The 12,044-nt window shown below is 41.9% G+C and overlaps 2 protein-coding genes across 2 annotated transcripts; both read left to right on the top strand.

The window, feature by feature from the left end:
- The first annotated feature begins 2,317 nt into the window (after positions 1-2,317).
- LOC135483673 (ethanolamine kinase 1-like) lies at positions 2,318-9,297 on the top strand. Its single transcript, XM_064764671.1, has 8 exons — positions 2,318-2,552; positions 2,907-3,172; positions 4,929-5,102; positions 5,786-5,928; positions 6,185-6,271; positions 6,795-6,958; positions 8,107-8,195; positions 8,863-9,297. Exons 4-8 carry the CDS (start codon positions 5,829-5,831, stop codon positions 8,948-8,950), a joined length of 528 nt encoding a protein of 175 aa, XP_064620741.1. The 5' UTR covers positions 2,318-2,552; positions 2,907-3,172; positions 4,929-5,102; positions 5,786-5,828; the 3' UTR covers positions 8,951-9,297.
- On the top strand, positions 2,415-5,100 carry LOC135499703 (ethanolamine kinase 2-like). Its single transcript, XM_064790635.1, has 3 exons — positions 2,415-2,552; positions 2,907-3,172; positions 4,929-5,100. The coding sequence occupies exons 1-3, from the start codon at positions 2,415-2,417 to the stop codon at positions 5,098-5,100; spliced, it is 576 nt and encodes a 191-aa protein (XP_064646705.1).
- Positions 9,298-12,044: the final 2,747 nt, after the last annotated feature.

Below are 12,044 nucleotides of genomic sequence, written 5' to 3'. Positions count from 1 at the left end.
TTTCGCCTTTTCCCATTTTGCCTTTAAAAAATATACATTTCGCCTTCTCCTATTTCGCCTTTTCCAATTTTGCCTCTTCCCAATCCGCCTTACTCTATCTCGCCTTTGTCTTTTTTCGCCTTTTCATTTTTCGCCTTATGCTATTTTGCCTCTGTTTTATCTTGCCTTATCACAAGTTGCCTTATCCATTCTTGCCTTCGTCTCAGTTTGCCATTGTCTTAATCTGCCTTCTCCTATTTCACCTTGTCCTAATTTACCTTTGTCCTAATTCGCCTTCATCCTATCTCGCCTTTACCCGCCCCGCCTTTGTATATTTTCGCCTTCTTCCCATTTCGCCTTCTTCCTACTTTGCAACAAACTTGGTGTCTTTACCCAGGTTTGTTGAGTCAATCTTTCATATGAAAGTGTCTTCAACAGTGTTGAAGGGCTTCTAGGGTCCATTCGGGGGTACCCCCAACCAAAACCCGGTGGACATTGCCAAAATTACAAGTGTAGATAACTTCTCAGCCATTATAGTCATATTACATTACATACCATATTACAAAAGACTTTTGTCTCTTTTACCCATGTTTGTGGGGCCAATCTTTCATATAAGAGTGTTTCCACGAATTATGTTTTGGTACCCTACCCAAGGCTGTTGTTTAATTACCAATATTTTCAAATCTTCATAACTTCTGAACCATCCACATGTAAGCTTACATGTATCTCCAAAACCAACTTAGTATCTTTACCCATGTTTGTCAAATCTTAGAGTTTTCCAAGTCTTTCATGGAAATATTTTGGCATAGTGTTTTGGCATTCTTTGATAAGTAAGACTTGTGACCTGGTACTATATAGGAGGGATGGGGGTGCTAAGTATTTTATTGATCATTCAAAGTGTGAGTGCTTCTGAAGTTCTTTATTATGGACTATGGTCAATAGGCCTACTCAAATCCAGCAATCTGGAAGATGTATTCCTTTGATCATTGGGGAATTATGAGGCCTTCTCACAGAACGAGTTAGCTCTCAAGACAACAAGGCAAAATAGAACAAAGGCAAGATAAGCAAAGGCGGATTGATAAAAGGCGAGATGAGATATGGCGAAACAGGAGAAGGCAAAATGGGAAGAAGGCGAATTGACACAAAGGTCAATCAAGAAAAGGAAAGATGAAATAAGGCAGGATGAAACCAAGGCAGAATAGGACAAAGACGAAATAAGAAAAGGCAAAATAGGATGAGGCAAGATGAGAGGAAGGCGAGTTAGGAAGAAGGCCAATTGGAACAAAGGCGAGATAAGACGATGGCGAAATCGTAGAAGGCGATTTGAGAAAAGGCAAGTTAGGAGAAGGCTAAATGGGAGAAGGCAAAATTGGATAAGGCGAATAAGGTTAAGGCGGAATGGGCAGATACCGTATTTGAGGGGGGACATTTTATAATACGGCCCTTCTGGTGCCAACGACATTCGGTGAAACATACCATCCTGAGGGAATCGAGAATTAATGTTCACCTCGTGCAGGGCCGCAGAAGCGAACATTTACCCCCGATTACCTCAGGATGTCTAAAAACATTACTCCGGTATGTAAAGTTCCGATTGCTCACTGTCATTCCCCTTAATATTTTCGCGCAAGAGAAGAATTCGGCGACTTGTTTCTCAATGTGTCATGCTACATCTTTATAACCGTTGGAGGTATTGATAAGAAAATGATAAATTCATTGATAATTTGATTGATTGTTACGGCTTATCCCGTTATTCTCTGTTAGGGAACATCGAAATGGGGTAAGCGAGGCCACCGGGGTAGGTAATTTCTAACATTAGAACAATGCCGCCTTCTCCATACACGCTCCCCCGAAACGTTCAATAAGAACTGGTTCGCCCCGGGGATTTCTCAGCACGCTCCTTGACCTACTCCTTTGTCAACCGTGAGGTGATGGCCCACTCGTCCCATAGAAACTGGCTTTTGCTGCACGACTCCCTCCATTGCATTTAAATCGATAGGAAGATTAGGTTCTTCATCAGGACGAAAAATTTGAAATCCAAATAAGCGGCAATTTCTTTTAACGAACATTTTCCTGTTTTGATTTTTCCTGTTTATTGAAATTTTTAAAAAAACAACGTCCAAAGGACAATAACGGTGTATCACTGCAATAAGCATTAAATTTATCATTCAAGTAATGTTTTTAATTTTTGTCTTCAGGAGCATGCTCTCTTTCCTTTTGCCAGTACAAATGAAGGCCTAATTCCTATAAATTGGGTAAAATTGTAGGCCTCTATTTGTTATGAGGATTCCGAAGGAGTTATGTAAAGGATTTTCAAGGTCATTATATATGTATATACACATTATAAGCTTAAACATAGGGCCTACAAAGATATACGCTCGTCATTACCCCACTCTGGCTTGAATTGGTGTTGGATCTCAAGTTGGTTCAACTTATATATGGCGACGATGTTCGATTTCGAGACTGATGTTCCACTTTTGGGCATCACGATTGACCCAGACAATCCAGAAAAAAGCGTGAAAGAAGTTCTTAAAGTCACAAAAAAGACGTGGAGCTTGGAGGATGTTAAATTAGAGGTAAGTGTCTGGTTTTTTTACTCCCAAAACATATGGCGCATGTTGAAATCTCGTATGTGCACTTATGAACACGATATCTGGAGAAGCCAGCGACGTATCAACGCAAATTTTTTGTTCCATATAGGAATAAAGTAAGAACCTAACCCAAAGAAACTAGGTTTGAACATCCCCATGAACGACATTGTAACATCGGTAACTCAACTTTACTTCATAGCATCCCAACACAGAAAAGGGTGCCTGGCTGCACCTTGACCGTGGGGTGCCCCAAAAGGTGGCATTCGTCCGAAGCACCCTTTCTGGCACCCCGGTTTATATAGTGCAGAAATAGAATACGTGATTGATTTTCTATTGCAGACAGGTAATATCGGCTATGTCAACAAAACACTTGTAGCCGTGCTAAATGGAGGTCCGGAGAAAGTGGTCTTCAGGGTGTTTACCGAATCTTTCGCAGCCATCATGAACAAGGAACGGGAGAAAGTTGTAACCCTCCTGCTCCACGAGCTGAAAATCGCCCCGAGCGTTATCTGTGTGTTCGCCAATGGCATCTGCTTCGAATTTATCGAAGGGGAGACGTTCCACTGGAAGGATTTCTCGGCGTTTGACGATATTCGCCTTGTCAAGTAAGTTACATGTATAAAATGTATAAAATCATCACACTACGCTAAAAAACGGATTTTCTTCTCATTTTCTTGCTGCCGGTCGCCGAGGGGTTCTTCTTCTTCTTTTCCTGCTGCGCTCGATTTTTGTTGATGGCTTTCATTTTGGTCTTTAGGCTTGTGGTATCATTGACTGTCTGAACCTTAGTCAGCGAGGCAATGATATTCTCTTAGACATTGACAACAGAGGCAACCATTATCTTACAGCTCAGGACAGGCTACTGTCGACTTAAAGCCGGGCCTCCGTCGCTCGTTAAAAAAATTGAGATTTGTAATTAAAATTGAAAATATCTAATTACGTAAATACGTACTGAATATGATATTCTACATTGCCGATGTGTAGACAGATACATGTATACCTGGTTCTGTCATGCCGACCCACCGTCGTTGTGCATAATCCATTCTTTCACGACTTTAAGACTGATATTCAGCGCCGATAAATCGGCATGGGTTCTGTATGTATAGTATAGCCATATGAAATGGCCAGGGCCATTGTGCTCACCTCATGTGGAGGAAAGATGGATAAAGAGCATGGTATTGTGTCATGTAGTGTTAGGTTTGATGTAGGTCCAAGCAATTACAATTTCCCCAAAATGGCCAATTTACATAACATTCGACCTCTGTGACCTTGAAAAGTAGGTCAAATCAAAGAAGACCCGGGTGACACATTGAATGGTTGTTAGAATTAGATGTACCTATGATATAAAATTGGTGCCAATCGGGCAAGTCATTACTAGGAATAATGGCATTTTGAAGAATTTAGGATTTGGCCCCCTCCCTGGAGGCCAAACGGCAAATCAGATCGCACCAAACTTCGGTACCTGAGATCACCTGACCAAGGGGTACATGTGTACTTAATTTGTGATCAATAGTCATTGCAGTTAAGAAACGTGCCATAGTTACGGCCTGACGGCGAATTTACGCCATTTGACCTCTGTGACCTTGACAAGAAGGTCAAATTAAAAACCTGTGTGACATATACTGTATGGTGGTTAGATGTACCCATGATATCAAATTGGTGGCAATCGGGCAAGAAGGTAAGGAATAATCACATTTTTAAGGTTTTTGGATTTTGCCCCCTGGTGGTCAAGTGGTGAATCATATTGGACCAAACTTCGGTCCCTGAGATCACCTGACTAAGGGGTAAATGTGTACCAAATTTGGTATCAATAGTCATTGCAGTTTAGAAACGTGCCATCGTTACATCCTAACGGCCAATTTACACCATTTGACCTCTGTGACCTTGAAAAGGAGGTCAAATCAAAAACCCGGAGGATATATGATGCACCTTTGCTAGAAGTACCTACCATATTTTTTTCAAAATTTCCCGACTACTATTAAGGGAGATATTGCATATTTTCACTTTTAACGTTTGGCCCCCTGGTGGCCAAACCATGAAACGAATCGGACCGAAACTTGGTCTCCAAGGTGTCATTACATAAGGGTACATGTGTACCAAGTTTTAACTCAATAGCTCTAACAGTTACGAAACGTGCCCTGCTAACGGACGACGGACGACGACGGACGACGACGGACGACGACGACGACGACGACGACGACGACGACGACGACGACGACGACGACGACGACGACGGACGACGGACGCCACGGTATGGGATAAGCTCACCTCTGCTAAGAGGTGAGCTAAAAACGTAAGTCGAATGCTAAAGAAGAAAATGAGAAAGATAGAAGAATAGTGCGGTCTCTACTCTGCTTATAGGTCAGTCATGAGGGAACTGGCCCGTTTCCATAGCCAAAAGTCGCGCGATTTAGCCATCAACAAATACCACTTGGAAGAGACTGACTTCCTGAATGGTCACATGAGCAACTGTTTGAAGATGTATCCAGATGAAGAGAGGGTTCAAGCCTTGCCAGATGGAGAGGTCAAATAATGGTAAGTTCCAGACTATGTCTTTGCCCAATCTCAGGCAGTTTACTTTTGCAACACAGCAGAAACAAGGCTCTCCTATTTTGGGGGGGGGGGGATAACAGTAAAAATTTTAAATGCCTGGCCATACGCCCCTCGCCTCCCGAAATGCGCTAGTCTTTTGTCTGTTCTTTTTTTTCGCATGGCCTCTCCAGGAAACACGTATTTCAAAAGATAAACCGATATATTTACGCACCATGATAGTAAGGCAATGACATTTTGACGAAACACTGGTTTTCTTGAACTTGTTAACACGTTGGAGTAAGAGGTATTCCAACCATATTCTATTAAAAGCTTTGAAGGGAAATTTTAAAAGATATTACATATACGTATGATTGTGCCTCTGAAAAACCCTTGAAAACCGTCATTCTAGTAGTAGACTACATGCTAACTAAGAAATAAAGGTTTTTGAGCTTTTGGAAAACCTTTAAATGTCTTTCCCTGAAGGTTTTTGAGACTCTGAAAGACCCGCATTTCGCTAAAGACCCTCTGCAAATCCCCCGAAACGCCAACGTCGACGCCTATCTCATTGATTGACCTCCTGATAACGAAGTCGAAGAATGTGGACGTTTCGGGGGCTTTGCGGAAATTCCCTTATGTTGGCTAAAAAACCTTCTAAGTGACTGTATATTATTCATTTACTTTCCAAGTCTATGCACGACAGCGCCACCCAAGGCAACTATCATCTCCGAGATGGATGAGATGAGAAAGATAGTAGAAGAGATGAATCTTCCTCTGGTACTCTGCCACGATGATATTAATCCGACCAACATCATTTATAATGGAGAAAATGGTTAGTAGAACTTACGTGATGATTTTAATCATCCCTTTACAAGAATGTGCAGAAGAGAGAATATCACTCCGGTCCTTAACTCACTCCATTGACACGGTTTGAGTATACATAATTACATTTCAGAATCTTGCACTTTCGTTGACTATGATTAGCAACTACAATTTTACGATTAATATAATTACATTTCAGAATCTTGCACTTTCGTTGATTATGATTAGCAATTGAAACCTATATGATTAATATTGTTACATTTCAGAATCTTGCACTTTAGTTGACTATGATATGACCTGTTTCCGATTTGCGGAGTTCGATCTGGCTATTTTTCTTCAATCAATATGCCAGGGTAAGTGATAAGGGATTTAAATATCAAGTCAACACTGCATAGGAATCCGGTATGCATCTCATAAAATTGTCAGTCACGTATAGAACGAATAATGAGCCCATTGCATCAAGATGTGATAAGACTAGTCTTTGTCAAGTTTTGGGAGTCTAATCAACATAAAAATATTGTCAGGAATCCAAGCCACTTTGCGTTGTTACCTGTGCCAAAGACTCGATTCTGCTTTCACTCTTCCTTATTAAAATATCATTGCTCATAGTATATCATCATCACTGTCAGCAGTTCGCATAATTTTTGCGATGTTCCTTGTACCAAAGACTTGATTCTGCTTACACTCTTTCTATAATATCATTGATCATAGTGTAGTATATCATCACTTCAACACTCCCTGCAGGTTTCAATCCGTATAGTATCATCATCATTAGCAGTTACCATAACTTTGCGATGTTACTTGTATACCAAAGACTTGATTCTGCTTGCACTCTTTCTATAATATTATTGATTATAGTATCATCACTCCCTGCAGGTTTCAATCCGGCGGACCCTTCCCGGCCCCGGCGCCAACCGGAGTTCTGGAAGGAGGCTCTTTTGGAATACCTCAAAGCGAAGGCTAAAATAGACGGTGTAGATGAGGGGGAAGCAGCTGGTCTCCTCGAGCAGTGCTATGTCAGAGTCAGAACTTTGGCACTGGTGAGTATGTTCTTTAGGGACGAATTGGAGAAGCGTGAGACCGTACACCGTACACCGTACACTGGACATATACCTCAACCTTTTCCTCGCTACATATTTCAGATCTTATCAAAAGTGTATTAGCGACTTTGGCATGGTGGCGACCACCTTTTTACTTATCATACCGTAAACTCTTGCCAATGACTTACCGTGCTAAGTTTTGCCAATCAATACGTACTTTCTTTACTCTTTGAAGTACATCGTCTTTTGTCAATAAACAAGGGTGCTTCAATTCAGCTAAAGCCATGGCACCTTTTGGGGTGCAATGAGAAGAAGGGTGCCATGAAACAAAGTTGAATAGCTAGAGATAAAATGAAGTCCAAACGCTTATATGTTGCTCCACTCATTCATCACCGTCTGGCCTTCAAATTAGCCAGAAGAAATAAGTCATGGTATCCCAAGCTCCAATCTTGAGGAGAAGTTTCTATAGCACCCTAAGGTACCGTGTGGGCAGCGAATACAGCACCCTAGTGGGGTACTGTATAGGGTGCTAGTGCCACCCACAGGGCACCCGGGCATTAGGGTGCCACAGAAATCTTTCTTTAGGGATGCACTTGCAGTGCGAGTTCCCTTGACTTATTTATTCTGGCTAACTTCCTGACTGGACAGTGATGAATGGGTGGAGCAACATCCAAGCATTGGAACCTCATTTTACCTCGAGTTATTCAATTTTGTTTCATAGCACCCCATTTCGAATTGGGGTAGCATAGGGGTGCCGTGGTGGTACATTAGGGTGCCGCAGTAGTACTTGGGGTGCTCTGTAAGTCCTAGCACCCTAGTTTTAGAGTGCGGTCTGCTTCAAATGCTTTATCCATGGACGTAATGCCAGTTTCTTTCAACGATCTGGAATATTGCCGCCTGGTTTTGATCGGTTTTTCAACGTTATTATTATCAGCATTGGCGTTTTGTCTACGAGTATATACAGGAGACACTGAGAGAATTCTGTAAGGCAATGATAATTTCTGCTGTTTAGTTATCTTTACACATTTTACGCGTTTTACAATCTTCCGTAGAAAAATACTACGATGCAAATATTGTTGGCCGTAATCCCCTTATTTGCATAATGATTGTATTGCATTATATGACGGTCGTCTGTTGATTTCTTTCAGATATACAGCCTGATATTTGTTACTTACTGCTTTAACGTTGGAGTGTCCAACCCCAACCCTCCTTACGGGGTACCAATGGACTACATAAAGTGAGTATAAGCATAAAAGAATAAACCTTAAAGGTCTGGCTACTCGTTAAGGAGACTGTAAAGTGAATAATAGAGATCTGCAAGTGCCCAATGATGGTCAAATTCATGAATCGAGCAGACGGCTGGTATTCTAAATGATTTTTGTTTGGTTATCCGCGCAGTATTCTATCGTGGCACGATTATTCTTCGGAATGAACTGATGGTTTCTGTATGTTGAATCCGGTGGAACTAAAATTGCTAATTTAAATATTTCATAATAGTTGCCTGTTTCGCTCATGATACAATTTGATATTAACTGTGCACTTGCAGATTTATTCGCCAAATTATTTTGTGTATAAAAATTGACACCCAACTCTGGTACATACGTTGTCAACACAAGTGTGTAGCCACTACATGTCATTTATTTCCTAGTTGCGGGGGCCGACTCAGTGATATAATGCATGAGTCGGCACGTGGCGGACTATCCCGACCTCTGACGATCGCTGATTCAAAGTCCGCAGAGGAGTATTCCAAAAGGGATTTTATTTTTCCATACACGTTCTTCTCGTTTTTGCAAAGCCTTAGTATAACAACGTCTGTCCAAAGGGACGTTTTCTTTTTCAGGTAATTTGCAAACTTTTGACTGAGCCCAAGTCGAAAACCTAATAAATGTATTTTTCTCTTCCAGTGTTGGCCTGGGCGCATACCAGACAGACTACCTCAATGTCAAGAATGAGATCATCCAACCCTTTCTCACGGATTTAGGAGGATTGTGATAGATGTTTCCCTGGGCCAGATGGGTGCCCTATCATAGCAACACAGATTTGGGGAATGAATGTAAAGCGCTTTAAGACAGGACTAGTACAGTATAAAGCGCTATGTAAGAGCATAGATCTGTAAAAGGATTTATTTTGTATATTTCTACATTTGATTCCAAGGTCATTTTGCCATATATCCTAAACGTTTTTACCATATGTCGAAGTTTTTGTCGACCTAACTGGTTGTCATCCTCAGGTATTCTGAGCAGTTCCCAGTTTAGGATGTATCGCAAAATGATATCTATACGTTAGTATCTTTATTTATTGATAACGCAGTTCAGCAAATAAATAATACGAATATTAAACGTGTTTCTATTTTAATGTTGCCAATTCGGGACCCCTCGGGCAGAACATCCCGATCGGCTGTTGACAGGCCTTGGCGACAGTTTAGAGTTGTCTACTGACACGTGTATGTTCCTTTCTCTTGAACTGAAGTGTGCGTATCACACTGGGTTATGGTTCACCGCTTGCACAATTGGAGGTTGAAGAGCAGGATAACCGTAATGAAAAACACAAAACGTAGCAGTTAGAATATGAACTATGATAATTATGATTTGTTCATCCCCTAACGGGCTTTATTTATTCATACATTCAAGGAAAAGGGAAGGATAGAAACCCAGATTTTCGTACTGAAGCCTCCGGTCTCTGTGGCGGTTGACCAACCTATGGTACTGGAGACAATGTCACAACCGATCTCTGTGGTGGTTGTCCAACCTATGGTACTGGAGACAGTGTCACAACCGATCACTGTGGTGGTTGACAACAAATGGTACTAGAAACAGTGTCACAACCGATCACTGTGGTGGTTGACCAACAAATGGTACTGGAGACAGTGTCACAACCGATCGCTGTGGTGGTTGACCAACCTATGCTACTGGAGACAGTATCACAACCAATCACTGTGGTGGTTGGCCAACCTATGGTACTGGAGACAATGTCACAACCAATCACTGTGCTGGTTTACCAATCTATGATGCTGGAGACAGTGTCACAACCGATCTCTGTGCTGGTTGACCAACCTATGGTACTAGAGACAGTGGGTGATATGAATAAAGACTAGCAAATGCTTTTATCTAAAACTCCATGTACATTTACACTGGGCCTTTCTGTACAAAACTGAAGTAAAAGCAATTGCTAGACTTTATTCATATCACCCAGTGTCACAACCGATTACTGTGGTGGTTGACCAACCTATGCTACTGGAGACAGTGTCACAACCGATCACTGTGGTGGTTGGGCAGAGACCTGTATTCATCCACGACTGGAAGTGTGGCACAGTCACATAGAGCTTATCAAAATGTCAAGTTGTGGTAAATACATGGCTGGGATGGACCAAAGTGGAATTAATTCTCAATCTGTGGTTGATTCTTAATCTACAGAGTCAGGCCATCACAGAAATATGCTTTTTGATAATATATTTAAGAAAATGTGGTCTCACTGGTCAGTTTAGAACTTGTACTTTGACACGGCCATATCAATGCGCCAGTGACGTTTTGATGGATATGGTGTACGGAAATCTTTTTTTCTCAGGCAATCGGTATTGGAATTTTTAAAAACTTTATTATGCTATTGGCAAAGGGTTCTTCTTGACACATATAAAATTTTGTGCAGATTGATTGGTCCAATGAGTACTTTTTTTACCAAAACCTATGCACTACAATGTACACGTAATGTACACATGTTTTAATAGAGGACTCTGGCCGGTTGACCAACCTATGCTGTGGAGACAGTGTCACAACCGATTACTGTGGTGGTTTAAGGAATTAATACCGAGCTGGCGGTCATTGGTTGTATAATCAAGACCGCTCGGGTAGACCGAAAATGCAGTCCAAAACCCGAGGCGCTTCGCCGAGGGTTTTGGACGTAATTTGAGGTCTACCCAAGCGGTCTTGATTATACAACTGTAGTGGTGGCATCATTCCTACTAGCCCAGGCTAGAGGGAAATTCCCTTTAGCTCAGTCGGTAGAGTGATGGCCTTATAAGCGAGAGGTCCCGGGTTCGATCCCCGGTTGGACCTTGATGTTTTTCCTCTGTTACATTTGGCGCCCAACGTGGTAAAAGGGTACTAATTATTTGTTTAGATGCTGGTGTGTCTTTGGACAATGAATTAACCCTTTGTATCACGGAAGAACCCGGTTGTGAGGACACAACTTTCCCGAACAGGGGGAGTATGTAGTGGTGGCATCATTCCTACTAGCCCAGGCTAGAGGGAAATTCCCTTTAGCTCAGTCGGTAGAGTGATGGCCTTATAAGCGAGAGGTCCTGGGTTCAATCCCCGGTTGGACCTTGATGTTTTTCCTCTGTTACACAACCAATGACCGACAGCGAGGTATTAATTTCTATTCTAAAAGGTTTCAAAATTAAAACAAATTAAATACGATTTGAAAGGTATATATGTTCCGTTTTCGTCAAAGAATGATCCAGCCTGGTGTCCGGAACTCCGCCATATTGCTGCTTGTGAAGATGACGTCACGCAGCAAGGGAATTCCCAGTCAAGTGTCGTGATTTCCCGAGGCTCCTGATTTCTACCATTTCCTCGTCTTTGACCTCTTCTGAATCCTGACTGACGACCTCGAAAGAGTCCTCGGGTATCCTCCCTACTTCACAAATCCCAATATCGGGGAATACTTCAAAATCTCGTGTTCTTGACATTGTTTTGTGGGGCTGAGTCGTTGCTTCTTGGTGAAAATAATTCGTCTGCTAAAATTCAGAATTTTATACCTACCCAGGCGGTCATTGGTTACAATACCAAGACCGCTCCGATCAAAACGAGGCGTAATGTATTTTGTATTAGAAACAATGATATACTGTGACTAAGGCCTTTTAGAATGACCAACCTATGCTGTGAAGACAGTGTCACAACCGAGCACTGTGGTGGTTGACCAACCTATTGTCTAGAGACAGTGTCACAACTGATAACTGTGGTGGTTTACCAACCTATGTTATGGAGACAGTGTCATAACCGATCACTGTGGTGGTTGACCAACCTATGTTATGGAGACAGTGTCACAACCGATCACTGTGGTGGTTGACCAACCTATGCTACTGGAG

Source organism: Lineus longissimus, chromosome 2 (genome assembly GCF_910592395.1).
Source record: "Lineus longissimus chromosome 2, tnLinLong1.2, whole genome shotgun sequence".
Taxonomy (NCBI): domain Eukaryota; kingdom Metazoa; phylum Nemertea; class Pilidiophora; order Heteronemertea; family Lineidae; genus Lineus; species Lineus longissimus.
The sequence above is the reverse complement of the archived record's forward strand: the minus strand, read 5'-3'. Positions and strand labels throughout refer to the sequence as shown.

Excerpts from the sequence above, each read along its gene's own strand:
- LOC135483673 (XM_064764671.1), top strand. The coding sequence starts at position 5,829 with ATGGATGAGATGAGAAAGATAGTAGAAGAGATGAATCTTCCTCTGGTA. Across the intron at positions 6,959-8,106 it reads GAGTCAGAACTTTGGCACTG|ATATACAGCCTGATATTTGT; the intron begins GTGAGTATGTTC and ends GATTTCTTTCAG. Across the intron at positions 8,196-8,862 it reads GTACCAATGGACTACATAAA|TGTTGGCCTGGGCGCATACC; the intron begins GTGAGTATAAGC and ends TTTCTCTTCCAG.
- LOC135499703 (XM_064790635.1), top strand. The coding sequence starts at position 2,415 with ATGGCGACGATGTTCGATTTCGAGACTGATGTTCCACTTTTGGGCATC. Across the intron at positions 2,553-2,906 it reads TGGAGGATGTTAAATTAGAG|ACAGGTAATATCGGCTATGT; the intron begins GTAAGTGTCTGG and ends TTTCTATTGCAG. Across the intron at positions 3,173-4,928 it reads GACGATATTCGCCTTGTCAA|GTCAGTCATGAGGGAACTGG; the intron begins GTAAGTTACATG and ends CTCTGCTTATAG.